The following is a 19,007-nucleotide window of genomic DNA, read 5'->3' on the forward strand; positions in this document are numbered from 1 at the left end:
GTCATCAGCATGTAGATTAAGAAACTTGCCACTTGCCAAAGAAGTCTTTCAGTAAGAAAAAGGAAGAACAAGAATTCAAATGCAGGCCTAGCCACAAGACCCTTGGGACTCCTATTCGAAGCAAAGAGACCCAAGGAAAGGCTGTGGCTTCTTTATGAGTACTAAATGAAGATGTAAAATATTTTAATAGAATTAATGTATTCAATAAATAATTACCAAGTGCCTGCCATGTGCATCACAAAATTCTAGAGTTGAGAAGAGAATGCTTAGAAAGGCCCAGCTCTCTATCTCTAGATGGATTATTCCAAGTGTTACTTTTTTCAAAGAGGGAATATCTAATTAAAAATGTGAAACAGTGATAAAAGCTGTAAATGATTCCCAGAAGCTGACTAAATTTCTTGAAAGCATAACTGATGGTGAACCCAAAGGTAACTCTTCTTGGAACAAAATTCACTATGCTCATCTGTGAAAACAGATACCAGTCATCCATATTTCCCCTTCAGTACTACAATGTTTTACCCTCTGAATCTTAAAGCAGTAATCTCTGCAATTACCCATAGAGGCAATACAAACTGTGTAGATAAAACTGTTGAACCATTAGGTTCCAACATTCCATTAATATTTTAAAATGATCAGAGCAGAGCGGACAACCTTGCTTTCTACCTTAGATGAATGAACACTTAGATTTGCACCTTAACAAATTCAGCTCAAGCAGCCCCACACTCTTCTTAACTACATTCTCATTTATTTAGCTAATTAATTATTGTTGTAATCACCAGTTATTATATAATTCAAGGGAATTAGAATAAAGGAAGTCCTATTTTCCAGGCAAGAAAAGGAAAAAGAGTGGAAGCCAGGATCTTCTTTCAGATGAAAGGAGAGATGGAAAATGGTAAGACAGTTATAGATCAAAAATTCTGGGTCTTCTGGAGCACCTGGGTGGCTCAATCAGTTGAGCATCAACTCTTTTTTTTTTTTTTTTTTTTTTTTTTTTTTGAGCATCAACTCTTGATTTCAGCTCAGGTCATGATCTCAGGGTCGTGAGATTGAGCCCAGAGTTGGGCTCTGTGGTCAGTGGGGAATCTGCTTGAGAGTCTCTCTTTATGTCCCTCCCCACCTTCAAAAATAAATAAATAAATCTTTTTAAAAAATTTCTGGATCTTCCAAACTAACTCTCTGAGCTATAATTTTCTGATCTTTAAAAGGAAGACAACATTGGCACCTACCTTACAGGAAAATTGTGAATATTTGCTAACAATACACATAAATGCCTCACAGTGTGTTTGGCCTTTGGAAAATGTGATGAGAGTAAATATCTTAATTTTTTTAATAGGATAGGTATTTAAAAATTAAATAAAGAAAATTAATATTGTCATGGTGAGTTATACAGAACATCTAACATAATCTCTTTGGGAATAAATATAGTAACACAACATGTAAGTATATATTTGAAAGGAGCTTTTAAAGAGAATGATATTCCTTAAGGAGAGAGATCAGAAATTTAACTGAGACCAACAAATGGAGTGGCTCAGAGCCAGGTGAATTCTAATCAACCTTATCTGAGACACTAGTGGTTGTAACAATAGAGATTAACTTAGGTTTCCAGCTTTAGTTGTGGTTTTTGCATATTGGCTTACAGTATACCAACAGTAAAGAGCATGAGCTCTCCCTTTGTGTTGTGGTGAGTTAAACAATTTTTTTTAGATTCCTTTAAAAAAAACGATTTTATTTATTTATTCATGAGAGACGCAGAGACAGAGGCAGAGACAGGAGAAGCAGGCTCCATGCAGGAGCCTGGGGACTCGATCCCGGAACTCAGGGATCACATCCTGAGCAGAAGGCAGATGCTCAACCGATGAGCCACCCAGGCATCCCTAGATTCTTTTTCAAATCTCAGATATATATAAACAACTAGCTAGCTATGTAGGTCTAGCAAACTGTGAACATAAGAGGTGCACCCTCAATAATCTCCATGGCATCCTATATCCTTTCTAAACTGGGTCCTAAAATTAAGTTGCTCCGAAGGTAGCATTTTAAACCTATTTCTGAAAATAAACACTAAAAGTTTACTTTCCAGGTACTAATAATGCTGACTTTTCTCAAATTGGTGCCTTGTTCCTATGTTTCAATTTCCCCACCAAAATGTTTATAGTATCTCTGGAACAGAAAACACCACTTTTGCAACCTTAAATATCATCCAGATTTTTCTTTCACTCTCTGAATGCTCCCCAAAGTAGCTGGTCCCAGGGTAGGAGTGAGAGAGCACACTGAGAAATGCACACCACTTAAAAGATCTGATTCTACTGAGAGCAGAGTATTTGAGATGCAGAAAATTTTGAAGTCACTAGAATAACTTCGAAGGCACAGGAAGAGTTACCTGGGTATTTTATACACCTTTATCAAAGTAAAATGTTCCACAGTGATGCTTATTAGCATGTAATGGAGATACACTGTATAGAAATCCATAAAACTTGACTCAACTGGGAAAAAAAATCAGTCTAAATAGAAACAAAACAGGTGGAGTAATTTTTAAAAGAAATATTACTATATTTCAAATATGTGCAAAACTATAACCTAATTGTATACAACATATTTCTCAAGAATTCTGTTTTACTTATTTCACAAAATTTATTTTAGAATTCCTTTTTAGTTAAACATCATCTATTTATATGTAACTTACAAATATTTATGGTGTTCTTCCTATATGTCTGCCACTACAGGGCTCTCCTTTCATAGATCTTAAAATCCAGTTTAAGAAACAAGGCTGGATTCCACACAAATCTTAAAATAATTTGTTCTAACTCTCTGAAGAAAGTCCATGGTATTTTGATAGGGATTGCATTAAACGTGTAAATTGCCCTGGGTAACATTGACATTTTCACAATATTAATTCTGCCAATCCATGAGCATGGAATATTTTTCCATCTCTTTGTGTCTTCCTCAATTTCTTTCAGAAGTGTTCTGTAGTTTTTAGGGTATAGATCCTTTACCTCTTTGGTTAGGTTTATTCCTAACCTTATGGTTATCTTATGCTTATGCTTTTATAAGATATCTTATGCTTTTGGGTGCAATTGTAAATGGGATTGACTCCTTCATTTCTCTTTCTTCAGTCTCATTGTTAGTGTATAGAAATGCCATTGATTTCTGGGCATTGATTTTGTATCCTGCCATGCTACCAAATTGCTGTATGAGTTCTAGAAATCTTGGGGTGGAGACTTTTGGGTTTTCTATGTAGAGTATCATGTCATCGGCGAAGAGGGAGAGTTTGACTTCTTCTTTGCCAATTTGAATGCCTTTAATGTCTTTTTGTTGTCTGATTGCTGAGGCTAGGACTTCCAGTACTATGTTGAATAGTAGTGGTGAGAGTAGACATCCCTGTCTTGTTCCTGATCTTGGGGGAAAGGCTCCCAGTGCTTCCCCGTTGAGAATGATATTTGCTGTGGGCTTTTCGTAGATGGCTTTTAAGATGTTGAGGAATGTTCCCTCTATCCCTACACTCTGAAGAGTTTTGATCAGAAATGGATGCTCTATTTTGTCAAATGCTTTCTCTGCATCTAATGAGAGGATCATATGGTTCTTGGTTTTTCTCTTGTTGATATGATGAATCACATTGATTGTTTTACAGGTGTTGAACCAGCCTTGTGTCCCAGGGATAAATCCTACTTGGTCATGGTGAATAATTTTCTTAATGTATTGTTGGATCCTATTGGCCAGTATCTTGTTGAGAATTTTTGCATCCATGTTCATCAGGGATATTGGTCTGTAATTCTCCTTTTTGGTGGGGTCTTTGTCTGGTTTTGGAATTAAGGTGATGCTGGCCTCATAGAACGAATTTGGAAGTACTCCATCTCTTTCTATCTTTCCAAACAGCTTTAGTAGAATAGGTATGGTTTCTTCTTTAAACGTTTGATAAAATTCCCCTGGGAAGCCATCTGGCCCTGGACTCTTGTGTCTTGGGAGGTTTTTGATGACTGCTTCAATTCAGAAAAGACCCCGAATAGCCAGGGGAATTTTAAAAAAGAAAACCATATCTGGGGACCTCACAATGCCAGATTTCAGGTTGTACTACAAAGCTGTGGTCATCAAGACAGTGTGGTACTGGCACAAAAACAGACACATAGATCAATGGAACAGAATAGAGAACCCAGAAGTCGACCCTCAACTTTATGGTCAACTAATATTCGATAAAGGAGGAAAGACTATCCATTGGAAGAAAGACAGTCTCTTCAATAAATGGTGCTGGGAAAATTGGACATCCACATGCAGAAGAATGAAACTAGACCACTCTCTTTCACCATACACAAAGATAAACTCAAAATGGATGAAAGATCTAAATGTGAGACAAGATTCCATCAAAATCCTAGAGAAGAATACAGGCAACACCCTTTTTGAACTCGGCCACAGTAACTTCTTGCAAGATACATCCACGAAGGCAAAAGAAACAAAAGCAAAAATGAACTATTGGGACTTCATCAAGATAAGAAGCTTTTGCACAGCAAAGGATACAGTCAACAAAACTCAAAGACAACCTATAGAATGGGAGAAGATATTTGCAAATGACATATCAGATAAAGGGCTAGTTTCCAAGATCTAGAAAGAACTTCTTAAACTCAACACCAAAGAAACAAACAATCCAATCATGAAATGGGCAAAAGACATGAAGAGAAATCTCACAGAGGAAGACATAGACATGGCCAACACGCACATGAGAAAATGCTCTGCATCTCTTCCCATCAGGGAAATACAAATCAAAACCACAATGAGATACCACCTCACACCAGTGAGAATGGGGAAAATTAACAAGGCAGGAAACCACAAATGTTGGAGAGGATGCGGAGAAAGGGGAACCCTCTTACACTGTTGGTGGGAATGTGAACTGGTGCAGCCACTCTGGAAAACTGTGTGGAGGTTCCTCCAAGAGTTAAAAATAGACCTGCCCTACGACCCAGCAATTGCACTGTTGGGGATTTACCCCAAAGATACAGATGCAATGAAACGCAGGGACAGCTGCACCCCGATGTTTCTAGCAGCAATGGCCACAATAGCCAAACTGTGGAAGGAGCCTCGGTGTCCATCGAAAGATGAGTGGATAAAGAAGATGTGGTTTATGTATACAATGGAATATTACTCAGCTATTAGAAATGACAAATACCCACCATTTGCTTCAACGTGGATGGAACTGGAGGGTATTATGCTGAGTGAAGTAAGTCAATCGGAGAAGGACAAACATTGTATGTTCTCATTCATTTGGGTAATATAAATAATAGTGAAAGGGAATATAAGGGAAGGGAGAAGAAATGTGTGGGAAATATCAGAAAGGGAGACAGAACGTAAAGACTTCTAACTCTGGGAAACGAACTAGGGGTGGTAGAAGGGGAGGAGGGCGGGGGGTGGGAGTGAATGGGTGACGGGCACTGGGGGTTATTTTGTATGTTGGTAAATTGAACACCAATAAAAATAAATTAAAAAAATAAAAAAATAAAAAAAAGAAACAAGGCTGGATAATACAAAATAATTAATATAAGAAAATATTTAAAGTGAATTCTCTTAAACAGGTTAAATAGTACCTGAATTTTTAGGTACACTATGTATTTGCTCAGAAAATTACTTCTTTGAGATGATTAGATGTTAGAGCTCAATCAAAGTTCAATTGAATGAAGGAAATTAGTAGTTCCCTCCTCTAGGCTTTCCTTAGCATTTTCTTCAAATATCAATTCTAAATGTGTTCTAATCTATGAAATTTCATAGTACTGTTGTCTTGTGATCTCCTAAAAACTCCTTAAAGTATCCTCATACTCAGAGCTTAGTACTATGACTAGCATGTGGGAGAATTTTAGTAAAGGAAAAAAAATATTTAATGAATGCTTTCTTTGCTTCCTTCCTTCCTTATTTCATACAGTATAGGGTACATTAAAATCTGAATTGGAAAGCTTAGAAATGGTGGGAATTTGATCAAGTCACTGAAGCTGTTTCTCATTTCTTCCTTTCCTGTTTCCAGCTCTCCAATTCTATAAACCATTCCTGTAATTTCAATTTGGCAGACAGTTATTTTGCACATTCTCTGAGGAATAATTTGTTATTTAATTGCTCATTCACATCCATAGTCTAGCTAATTCTTCTCATATGACAATGATCCTGATACTGAGAGCATCTTACATCCTTTATTATTTTCCTAAAGGACAAAGAAAGATTATGTCTAAATCTCATTGTCTGTAATGACATTTAAAATGAATCCTAGACCACATCATGAGACTAGTAACCATTAGCAGGGACTCCAAAATTTGTATGAATCCCTAAAATATTATTTTATTTTGATTATCTTGGTGGGGAGGGGGGATGCAGAGGGAAAGAGAGAATCAAAACAGCTCCACACCCAGCAAAGAACTGACGCAGGGCTTCATCTCACAACCCTGAGATCATGACCTGAGCCAAAATCAAAAGTCAACGCTAAACTGAGTCACCCAGTGCCCCTCCCTAAAATATTTTAAATCCAACTTGTCTGCTGCATAGTAGAGCCCAAAGAAGACAGACAATTTCTAAGTTTATTCATGGGGCTATTTATACTTCAAATTTTAGAGAATTCCCATCATAAGGATGTTATAATGATTCGTCTCTTCCTGTGCTTGGGTCATTTCCATGTACAAGGTTCTACGATAGACTTACATTAGAATTTCTTTTGATTTCTAAGAATCACTTCTATCTCTGATACTTATAGTGGAGAAATACAATGGTAGCTAGTGAGGGGACTGGCTAATCACATAAGGCTCAATGACACTATACAATGATGAAAGAAAAACATCCATTAAGTCAGTGCTCTCCAGTCTAGATTCAAAGAAGATAACTTCACTGAAAGAAGCTGGCTTTTATTATCATGTGGTAATTGTAAATGTGTGACTATGTATAAACATTCTGATATTAGGAAAAATATAGATCAAGGAAATTTGGCACAAATAGAAATAATACCTTTCCTGATCTCAATTCAGTATTATTATTGAGAACATGAATTAAGTGAAATAGAGCTTTGATTCTTCTGTTCATGGTAAAGAATCTTAGAAAATCTAAAACTTTCATTGGGTAGGAATTCATTTTGGCAGTCTTTCTGATTATAGTTATCATAGACTAACAGTATTTCCCATTCCTAGCCTTCAGCAAGGAAGAAAGAACACAGTATGAATTGACTACAGAGAATTATAAGAGCACATTTTTGTGCAATGCAACCTGCTTTTACACTTTTTTTGTAATGGGATTCCACTATGATTGTTTTATGAAATCCAGTTGTGAAATACTTCTGTTATTTAGCTAAGTCTCTTGGGTAAGAAGTGTGACTTTAAAATATAATATTTCTAGTTATAAAGCTTTTAAAATTAATGTCAAGTTTTAAATAGCTCAAGTATTACAGTTTTTAAGGTTGTCACTGGAAGCTCTTTCTGCCTCATAGTTCCTCAATTTATTCAATCATTCATCCTTTCATTCATGCAGTCTTTCACTGTGCTTACCCCCTTCTAGGCACTGCATTTTTTCCAGGCACTGGAAACAGACCCTCCCCATTTTAACGTTAGCCAAAAGTTAGGAAATGAAAGATGTGAGCCCACATATTAGCTGCCCTAGAGCTTTAGAAGTCACATAAACCCAAATCAATGGGTTCTTATTAAACATTTATTGTGCTCTGGGGCAAGTCCCCAAAATTATGCCAGTTTAAAAGTTCTGACAAAACTGTGGTATCTATGACAAATATTGCTGTTACTGTTCATGCTGTTTCACTATTTTGCAGAAACTACCAAGAACATGAAGCATCTGAGAAAGGATCCAGGACTTCCATTCCCTGGAAAAACTTGAAATTTAGATTATATCAGTCTCTAAATCCCATAGCCTACAACCCAGGGATCTCTAACACTCCAGAGCAGATAGAGCAAAAAGTATTACATTCCTTTTGCTAAAAACATCAATAAAATGGGATAGATTTTACCACCAGAAGACAAGAACATTGACATATTCTTGATTATTCATAATCAAAGTGTAAAATTCGTATTACATAAAGCCAAGAAGGCACTTGCTAGCTTTGCAAGCAAAATCCATTCCCTTCTAGTACATTAAAAAAAAAAGTTTTATTTAATTCCAATCAAGTAAATACATAGAATTCTTTTCCACAATGTCAATGCAGAGAAATTCTGGAAGCTTAAGGGTAAATTCCTGTTCTCAAGAGATCACATCAGAAAGACCAACATCCACAATCTCCAAAAAAAAGATGATTGAGAGCAGGGGTCTGTCAATCTATTCTATAAAAGCCCAGACTAAATATTTTAGGCTTTGCAGACAGTATAGTCTCTGTCACAATTACTCACCTCCAACTTTATAGAGTGAAAACAACCATAGACAACATGCAAATAAATAAGCATGCCTGCATTTCATAAAATTTTATTTAGAAAAATAGACATCTAGTCGATGTGGTTGGCCATGGTTTGCCAACCCCTGATCTAAACAGATCTGTATTCTGAGAAGAGGTAATATTTCTTATTTCTATTTAGGTTCTCATTTCTTTTTTATGTCCTATCAAATATTGAAATAAATTTAAGCATGCACTTTAAATAGTGGAAGAAATAAATTTTTCACTTCTTATTAGATATCATTTGTAGAAAGAAGTTCTGATGAAGGATATCCTCCGAAAACCACTTAAATGCTATTTTTCCTATGCTGATAGGCTTTTAATCATCTTTCTATATTGCACATAACTATCCTTTGCCTTATATAGTGAGTGCAATTTAAATTTTTTTTTCCTTAATCTTCCTGAACAATGAAAATATTCTTAGGGGCACTCAAATTATCTAGGGACACACGCTCTACCTACATAGTTGGCCTCAGTCTGCAGTTTCTTTCTAGTTGTATGCCCATTATCATCACTATATTATATATCAGCTGTCAGTGTTGGTGTATTTCTTTCTTCTAGTCTGTGTCCATAATTCCTCTTCCCAGAGTTACATGTATGAAGTCTGCTCTCAAACAAAAACTGAATTTGGATTGAAAGATCCAAATAACTTAGCTTTAGGAATTACATAAGAAGTCACCATAAACCCAGTATTGAGTCCTCAGTCTTTTGAAGGAGTGCTACATTCTGCTACATTCCTCTTCTGGGGACACAGACTTTACAAAAGCTATTTTCTACAACACTCAAAAGCTTGCTGCCTTGTTTCTTGTTTGTTTTTTTGTTTTGTTTTGTTTTGTTTTTTGTTGTTTTGTTGTTGTTGTTGTTTGTCTTGCTTTGTTTTTGGCTAGGTTCCAGAACATTCAGGTTACTGGAAATCTGATTAAAAGCTGAATGAAGAGTTTTCTTAATGTACAAATACCTCTTTACCTAATTATTAATACCTAATGTACTAATACCCTTATTTTCAAGGTATTCGTAAAAACTGGTATGAGCGAGCATATTCTTTATTGATTTCACTGCTTAAGTTTGCTCTGTTCTATATCCTGCTTATCTCTAACTTTGTCTAAGAGAACTTAGCATAAGGATCTCACTCTGTACCACTTAAGAATCATCTAGGGGAGCACTGGAAGATAGCAAGCCCCAGGTCTCTTTCCTAATCATTCGACTTGGGAGACAGAGAACAGGCATTAGTCATTATTGGTTTTGTTTTGTTTTATCTTAAGATTCCCAGGTGATCTCAAGTTAATCAAAGGCCAGGAACCACTGGATTCCTATATCCACTTTCTTTTAGAAGTCCGTGTAAAGGATAAAATGAGGAGTGGCTTACACTAATACACCTCTTTCTTTTTTGTGGCGCAAAAATTTTGCACATGATAAATATGGAGTTATCCAAGGACTTTAACTTTCTCTTCTTTGAAGAATGCCCAGCAAGTTGAATTCCATGAGGCTGCATTTCAAACTGTTACTTTTTTTTGATGATCTCACCATGTGGAAAAGGCAGTAAGACTTCAGTCGTCAGTGTCGAGATCTTTTATTTTCCTTTCCTTGGTCAACTCTTGCATCTTAAATAACTGTTTTTGGTAACTGTGAAGCCACGTGAATGTTACTGTCTTTCTCTTGTCCATAGCACCAGAAGAATGGGCCACAACCCGCTCCAGCTTGAAGGCACCACCGCCAAGGTCAGCCAGAGGGGGATACAGGGAGCACCCCTATGGTAGATATTGAAGGGCCTTCTCACCCGTGACCTCACCTCAAAGACAGTTCATAGCCTGTGGTCTCCACATAAACAGCAACAAGACAAGTAATAGTCCTTTTTTTTTCTATTCTAGGGATAACTGCTCATGATTTCTCCCATATATTTCTTGTATTTCCCCCTATACTGTTGGCGTGACATTGACACTAGCATTATTTTACAAAACGGACTAAGAAAAGACATTGGCTAGCACTATCTATAAACCATTCAGTAGGATGATATTCTCTTGGTCGTTTTTCATTGTTGTGTGTAATCTTTTTTTTTTCTTTTTTCTTTTTTCCTTTTTTCTTTTTCTTTTTTTAAGAAAGAGCATGAATCTGTTAACAGATTTTGAGTCTCAATCAACTAGCAAAAACTTTGTTTAGGGTTGCTAAAAGACTGTAATATGACTTTTGAACTAGCTGATAATAAAGTTGTAGATAAGATGTTTTAACCTGTCTTTTAATATATCTGTTAGTTAGATGAAGATGTTCGATATTAAGTTTGTAAATTTAATTTTAAATGCTGTTTTAATGGAGTTGAAAACAAGCAGCTACCGTATGTATGTAGCTAACTGAATTTGTTCAGTGTTTTAACCTGTATTTGTTAAAAAAGAAAAAAAAACACATAAAGTTCCATGTGTAAGCTACTCTAAATAGGAAACCACAATTTGTCAAATATGTTTGCCATAATTTGTCAATAAAGCTGAAAACTTTTGTAAAAACTAAATTTGGAATTACTTGTTTTCTAGCTTTAAATGCCTGCTTTATTTCTTCTTCAAGAGATGCCTAAAATGTTTTCTATTTAAAAATTACAAAAATGAACCCAAGCCTGTTTTAAGATATTTGTGTAATACTTAAAAAAATGTATTAATAACTTATGGTTGTTAAATAATTTAAAAGTTAACAAACTAAACTGTTACATGAATCATGGTTAGTAAACACTAATGTATAACATGTTAATGGAAAAAAATGGATTTAGAATAATAAATGGATTTTAAACTATCCTCTAAGCTTTATCTTGCTAAACACAAATTCTGATTGACTTGTTTGCATTAGCATGTCTCTCGTGAGAAAGAGTAATGGAGTATAAGAGGTAAGATTACCACTTACCACTGTCTAAATGCCTAGTTCTTCAACCTTTGAGTTTCCCCGCACATTAAATATCCCATCCAACATGTAAGCATTGCGTAGATTCACTTTATTGTTTTCACTCAAAGGAGTGCGTGGACTTCTTCATTTGCGTAGTTTATAACAATTTGTTTTGACAAACAAATCATCAGTGTCACTGGCCAGTTGTTGCTATTCAACCTCAAAAACTTTATTTGTAATTTTCAGTGCTAAATATCACCGCCCTTGAAGGCAGTTTAGAGGGCTGATATTTCTTTTGAGACTATCAGACTTGATGGCTGATGATTATTAAGGAAATATGTCGCAGGACTCAAAGGATGACTAAACGTTAAACAGGTAACACTAATAGTGACTCTGTAATTTTGCCTATGCAACAGTAATGTTAAATATTCTCAGTTATTAAGTTCCTGATAGTTAAAAAAGTAAACCTACAAAAACATAACAAATAGGTCTATAGGTTATTAAAACAACTAATTAACATTAACTAGAGGCACCAAAATTATTTTACAATATATAACCCTCAAGGCAATAAACAGAACTAAAATTAACAATAATAGTAATGCAACTCTTGCTAACATCAAACGTAAGCTAAATTTTGATGGAAAAAGAAAGCGAAAGACTTGATGGTAGGGATGAATGCCAAAACTGTTAATCTTTTAAATACAGTTTTTTTGTTTATGGTGGCTTTTGTCGATGTGATTGGTTTACTTTTTTGCTGCTAACCAGCTTAGGCATATTGCTGTTCAGTTTTTGCAGCTGGAGTTGCATGCTAATAAGTTTTATGAAGTGTGTGTCTGTCATCAGTTAAAATTGTAAATGTTTGCCTGGCACAAAATGCTGTTGAGTTATATTTAATTTTCTTTTCTTTATTCTTTCTCACTATTTCAGGTATCCACAAGCCAAGAGCACATAAGTGAATAGCAGATGTGATGAGCTAAGAGGGACAGAGGTAAGTTTGTTTTTTTATCCTCTCCGGAAACAGATAATCTTTACCAACATAGAGCTGTGGCTGTGAGCTAAAACACCAAATGCCACTTGTTTAAATACTGAAAAGGGTTAGATTGTTGTCAAGGTATGAAGCTATTTTTATCTTCTTGAAATAAACTGACTAACCTGGGATTTACCCGGCAGAGTTTTCTGAGCTTATTCAGAACCTGACCAAATGAAACGGGAAGCGCTAGTTAATCTTCAGCCTTTTTCTGTGCTATGAATGCTATGAATGACGATATATTACTTTTCCCTAATTGTGCCAAGAAATAGTATTCAAACTTTTATGCTGCAGGTTTAGGGAAAGAAATCACAATCCTTGGCTGAGATGGAGGAGGTGGGAAAAGGAAGCCCATAACAGGCTGCTCACCTACCCTTTGTCGATGAGCCATTTCTTAACACTAACATTTATGTAGTCAAATAAAATAACTAAACTCACCATGATTTTCCAGTTAGGACACTGGACTTACCGATAAGCTTATTTCTCATCTGCCATTCTATTTGATTTGGCAAATATTCACTGAATTCAAAACACATTGAGAATTGGGACTTAATTTCTGTACACAAGAAATAGGAAACTTTAGCCAATAAGCTTCAGACTGAAAACAAGGCAAGGGCAGTTATGAAATCCACAGACTTTAACCTGACGCTCAGAGAATGAAATGGCTTTTCCACAACGTTTGAAATACGGTGAAACCCAAAATTTCTCCTTCTAGACCTGGTCCTTTTTCTTTTTACCGCACAAATATCTGTAATACCACGTAGCCTTAAACAGACCCTCTAAGAACAGTATGAGAGAGCCTGGACAGGTTTTAGGACTAGAGCTAGGACAGAACCTGCAGAGTAGCCTGTCCATTGCTGCGGAAGAGAGCGCCACCTAGTGAGAAGGGACTAGGTTGTGTCCCATCATGGAGTCCCCAAAGCACAGGAAGTGTTGGAGAGGAAAGCACATCCGTGGGCCCTGTGGTCCAGATGCAGGAAGGCACAGAGTGAAAGCAAAGCCCGGAGAGGAATGGTCAAGTCAGGGGGCTGTCCTTGAGTGCTATGTTAAATTGTTCAGATTTTATGAGAAAAAATAAAAAGAAGCCACTTTAGGTTTGAAGTAAACAATCAGAGCTAAGGAAAGGATCCCAGGGAACCATAACAAACACTTCTCGTCCATTTTATAATTACTGACTTCATCTGGGAGAACTTTTCTAAAATTCAAACTGTCAAAATAACTATTTAAAACTGTATGTGCTTCATCTAATCAAGTCCCTTTGTTGAGCCGAAGAACCAAAGATCAAAAGTTACAGAGAACACAATTCTGAAATTATCAGTAACATTGCATATCTGATTTGACTCTTTAAAAATGTTACTGTTTTTATAAGCCAAGGGGAGAAAGAATCTCTAATCCAGATATCCTGCGTATTGTTCTCCTTTGAGCCTTTTCAAACAATAGGCTTGATCTTGTAAAGCAATGAACGAGAAACCAGTCAAAAAACAAACAAAAATAGTTTGTTACTATTTTGATATATTAATCAGTATGTTTTTGTCCATTGAAATTATTTTATTGTTGCTGTTGTTCTTTTATCACCCTGTGGTTTTCTCACCATTCAGACTACATCTTTGAATGCATTAACTATGGGCGGGGCTATCACAGCAGAAACACCAGTGCTGAGCAAGAGAACATTCTTGACTACTGAGTTAAAAAGTTGAGTTTTTAAAGCTCAAAAATTATGATTTATGAGAAAGTAGATTTTGAGTTCTAAAAGCCTGCATTTTGAGTAGGCTTTAACTAGGACATAAAGTTTATGTGTTAATAGTATATTTAAAAGATTCCAATCAATCAGTCAATGACTCATCCACCAGCCTCCATATATTCTACAAGATAGATAAGTCCAAGTTAAGAGGAAAGCTCAAGAGGCAGCAATATCTAAGATATTAATTTAAGGTATTAGATATTAATTGAAGGTATTAGAACCAATGGGTTCTGTACACTGTATCAATTATTCAATAAAAGCTTCAGATAGGTTTGGTCACAGAAGGGACCTTTGTCTAAAGTGGAGTCGAGGGAGGCAAAACTTCACAGAGTTCCCCACACCAGTGTATTCCAGGTGCTATCCTGTAGAAGGCTGTTTCTACAGAATGTTTCTCCATGCTGGCAAGAGTGGAGCAGGTGTGGCAGAGGGAGCCACACACACACAACAGTCTCTGCAGAAAGGAATGGGAGGGTGCAGTAGCATCAGCATGGACTGGCACTGACCAGGGTGCAGATGTAGATACAATGCGGAAAGGTGACAATATCAACTACTTCCTCAACCGAACTCCAAAACTTAAATCCAACCCAGGAAAGAGGTGAGGCAAAAATAAATCCCTGAGTTGACAGAGCAATTCCTGACCAAAATTGATCAGAACTAACTGAGATTATTTTTCTCCAACTGGCCAACTGGCAATATGGAGAAATATGATTGAAATCAAGTAGAGGTATAGAAAAATGTAATATACATACAATGCAGTCACTTATTGCATAACTATTTTCTTGAAATAATCAGAAGTGAATACAATGGGGCAATCCAGTGAGTACTCTGGCAATGGGGAATAAGAATTTCCCTGTTAGTGGCCTTTCAGAAGAAACCTTTGATAGAATGAAAACTGTTCAGAGTGGCCTTACCTAACAGATATTCACTCGCCTGGTCAAAGGGTGCCTTCTCTTGTTGGCATCAGACAATGATGCCGGGTCCCAACATCATCCCTTTAAGACACCATGTCTATTCTCACTCGTTTCAAAGTGCTGGCTCACAAAGATGGCAGTCAAGAGGCACCTGGCCAGTTAGAACCATCGATAGACAAACATTCTCAAGTCTGATATCCACCTCAGCAAGTAATACAAACTTACATGGCAAATTAAACTATAAATTACAGTGCATTCCTTGTAACTATAGTTTGAAGTTCTTCCTGTATATGTTCCATGCATTTATTCAGATAATGCTGTAATTCTTGGTACATTGATGATCCTATGACAACTGGGAACTCACCAAAACAGCAAGTGTGGCTAGCCTGGATACTAGACAAAGTATTTTAAATAGTAATTATAGCATTATTATGTAAGGAAGTCTTTGTGCCTGCTGTTTGTCCAATAAAAAGTTTTACTACTCTCAAGTATGATTAAATCAGAATCAATTTGCTGCCATCTAAAAGACCAAATAGTGTTTTAGGTCTCATTTGTAATATTTAGATCATTTTCACTTTCAGTATATTAATGGAACTGAGGCCATTTAGCTTAATGACAATCAAAGCACTAACAGTTTTTAAATAAATGTGACACAGAATAACATATTAAAAGTTCCCATGAATTCTAAAGAAAATGTTTTATTTTTTCAAGCTGTATTATTAAGACATTAATCTTGTGCCTTTAGTTCTTCACTTAAAAATAAATAGTCAGGTCTTTTGAAAATGACCAGTATGCCTTAAAAATTAAACCCTTTAACCATACAGCCTTCTATCTCATGATCTCAACATCTCATGGTTAACATAACATAGAAGCTTGTAGGTTTGTTTATTTTTTTAAGGGACTAGAGAACAGTGATCAGTAACTTGAGTTGGCTGAGCATCAAGTATCAGCTTCAGTATCAAGAGACCATCTGTTAACAGAAAACTCCATCCACTCAACACTCTTTCAGGGTCCACAGGAAGGTTAAATTTTTTACTGCAAAACATTCTGTAGTACACAATTGAAAATATCCAATGGTATAATTTATAAAATTTATTTATGCTTATTGTGAGGTTAGAGTATTAATAATAATAATATTGGGGGCATGTGTTCTCTGAGCATCCCTTCCAGGCAAGGTACTGTAATTTTCACATAAAATTTACATGAAACATCTATAATCATTAAAGCAAGCTTGCAAATGCTTAACCCTGTTTTATAGAACAGGAAGTTGAAGTCCAGAGATTTTACTATTGTCACACTACTAATACATAGCAAAGCCAATTTTGAAACAAAGTTTGATAACATATTCCAAAATGTGATGGTGATCCCCTACTTTGACTGAATTTAATTGAAAAGAGAATCTAAAATCTCAGAAAACCTTAACATAATTTCTATTCTGTAGCAATATGATGAATATTGATTTTTAAAAAGATTATGATAAAGTATTTTAACCTGAAATGCATCTTTATTTTGATCTTTCCTCAAATTTGCCATTCTTTCAAAAGTTCTCATTCCATCATAGAAAAATGTAGATGAAAACTATCCCACATTTGCTGCAAAGCATGACTATTGTTTTTTATAAAACAAGTGAATTCATTGATAATCTAGATTCTATTCTGGCATTAAAAAATACATGATTAAATAAGCACTAAGGCAAATTCAGGCTTTTAGTCCTCAATTTGTAAATCAGAACTAACTTTAAAGTATGAGAGTAAATTTCAAATCAGAAATATCTTTGTATAATCCATGCAGTCATGTGTTAACACAAGTGAAGGTATAACTCTATGTTAAATATTTTAAAACAAAGTATTTCCTGATGCCAGTATAATGTACAGCATTTATCTGGACATTATAGTTTCCTATTAAAATATATGAGTTAACAGTAAAATAGCTATTCTTGTTGACAGGCAAGAAACAGTCTTCCATATTCACCAGAAAGATTAATTTCCTGGTCTCTTTACATAGAATTTGTTAATTGGTACTAGAAATATCACTTACAGTAGGAGAAAAAGGTCACTCTACTTGACATGCTGTCTTATATCTCAGTCTCTTACACTTATTGTCAGACGAATTGAGAAACTAGGAGAGGAAGCTGTCTGATTCATATACCACTGGATACCTTAGCAACAGCCAGCTTATCTGCCTTTATATATAAATTTTATTTTTAAAAAGTGCAGAATAAGCCATCTTAAAAATTGGTAGTGAGCTTCTAACCACTAATTTAGTTCAAATTTATGTTCCATCGTATTTCATACTTCTTGGTAGAATACAGTGAATGATCTACTTACAAGAGAAATTTGGAGACTCTTAGATCCTCTTTGTGGAGCCTCTGAAAGCAAATGTCAGCACTGGACATAGGTTTCTTGTCACCTTGATGCCTTTCAGGATGACTTCTATCAGTAAGAAAATGTTCCCTCCCCTCTGTCTCATTCTCTGTCGGCCCTAACACGTGTATACTGTATTTCCTATGTTCTAGCCTCTTAGCCTGCCATTTCTGACATTAGGACATTTTTCAATTTCTCTGATACCATCCTACCCCTCCTTTCCCAATGTCTTCTGTCATTTTCCCAACTGCACACGGATCCGTAAGAAGACAAAAGAAAGGTAACTGATTACTACTGGGGAAAGAACACTGTCCAATCATTCAAGAAAGCCCCATGTTAAGAAATGTTTATTGTCTTCTTTATGAAACCAGTACATGCCCACTGTAAAACAAATAGGATGCTAAGAATAAAAATCACATTTAATTAAAGCAGACAAATAATGACCATTAACATTTATATATAACCTCCTGTTCACAAAATCTTGAATTCCCAGCTATAAAGGGGATGCAGTAGGTGAGAAAACATCTTCAATTAGTCTAAGTTCTCTATATCAAAATATAAACTTTAATTATGGGATTCACTGAGATTCATGCATAATATCTGTGACTGGAACAAAGCTAGTTTTATTTACTTTTTTAAAGATTTTATTTATCTGAGAGGGCATGAGCAGGTGGGAGGGGTGGTGAGTCAGGGGATGGTGAGTGTCAGATAGAGAGGGAGAAGTAGGCTCCCAACTGAGCAGGGAGCCTGATTCAGGGCTTGATCCCAGGACCCTAAGATCATGACCTGGGCCAAAGGCAGATGCTTAACCAACTGAGCCACCCAGCACCCCAGGAATAAAGTTAGTTTTAAATGTCTTTAAACAGGGAAGATTATATTTACATGTTGCATAAAGATCATCTTGTTAATGGATTTAATGTTGAATTTTTAAGCCGTGTCCTTCAACTTGTTGGTTGGAGGTTTAAAAATAGAAATTAATTTACTAACCAATATATAATTATTTAGAACTAATATTTAGAACATATCTGCTGCTTTATGCTTTCTTATAAGGCAGTAATTTTAAAAATAAGTAATACTGCATTTCATCAGAGAAACTGCTCTGGAATCCTTTTATCATTGTTAATTCAAAACAAAGTACAAATTGGTTTAACTTCTTAAAGACCTTTTTTTTTTTCATTTCTAGTGAGTAAATGATTCAGAAATGGTGTCTGAGGATACAGCAGAATTGCCATGAATCGGGTTTTTTTCAGGAGTTTTTAAATACATATACTCTTTTTTTAAATCAAAAGTAATTCATACTCAGGGTTTAAAAACTTAGAATGTATAATACAAATATGTGGAGTAAAAATCCAAAATCTATAATCCTAATCCTCAGACACAGCTCTGTTAATAGCTTAGTTGGTATTCTTTCTGATTTTCTTTCCCTTTCCTTCCTTCCTTCCTTCCTTCCTTCCTTCCTTCCTTCCTTCCTTCCTCATTCTTCAGCTTCTTGCTCCTTATTTATTCATTTGAAATGGGATTCTGCTGTATAGTACATGCAGTTTTAATTCTCAGTAGTGAGCCGAATTTGGTTCTTTGTGAAAAAGTGAGCTAATACCTATTCCCATAAGGTTGATTTGTATGTGGAGGATTAAAGTTCCATTATTTATACTATGAAACTTTTTAACCCACAACAGATGCTCTATATTATAAGCAAAATTACTTGAACTTGTCAAGCTTC

The 19,007-nt window shown here is 35.6% G+C and overlaps 1 protein-coding gene across 22 annotated transcripts in view; it reads left to right on the forward strand.

Annotated features, from left to right (window-relative positions):
- Positions 1-19,007, forward strand: part of KHDRBS2 (KH RNA binding domain containing, signal transduction associated 2) — a 589,140-nt gene that overhangs the window by 535,384 nt on the left and 34,749 nt on the right. For 14 of the 22 annotated variants that reach the window (XR_013383276.1, XR_013383262.1, XR_013383272.1 and 11 more), the window contains 2 exons: positions 10,050-10,223; positions 12,173-12,233. Coding sequence is in view for 4 of the 22 variants with exons in the window: in XM_077903517.1 (XP_077759643.1) it covers positions 10,050-10,147 (98 nt within the window). In the remaining 18 variants the exon portion in view is untranslated. Of the gene's footprint in view, positions 1-10,049; positions 10,884-12,172; positions 12,234-19,007 lie in introns of those variants that run through there. The other 8 variants (XR_013383278.1, XR_013383277.1, XR_013383275.1 and 5 more) reach the window with 3 other exon arrangements.

This window comes from Canis aureus, chromosome 7, assembly GCF_053574225.1.
Source record: "Canis aureus isolate CA01 chromosome 7, VMU_Caureus_v.1.0, whole genome shotgun sequence".
Taxonomy (NCBI): Eukaryota; Metazoa; Chordata; class Mammalia; order Carnivora; family Canidae; genus Canis; species Canis aureus.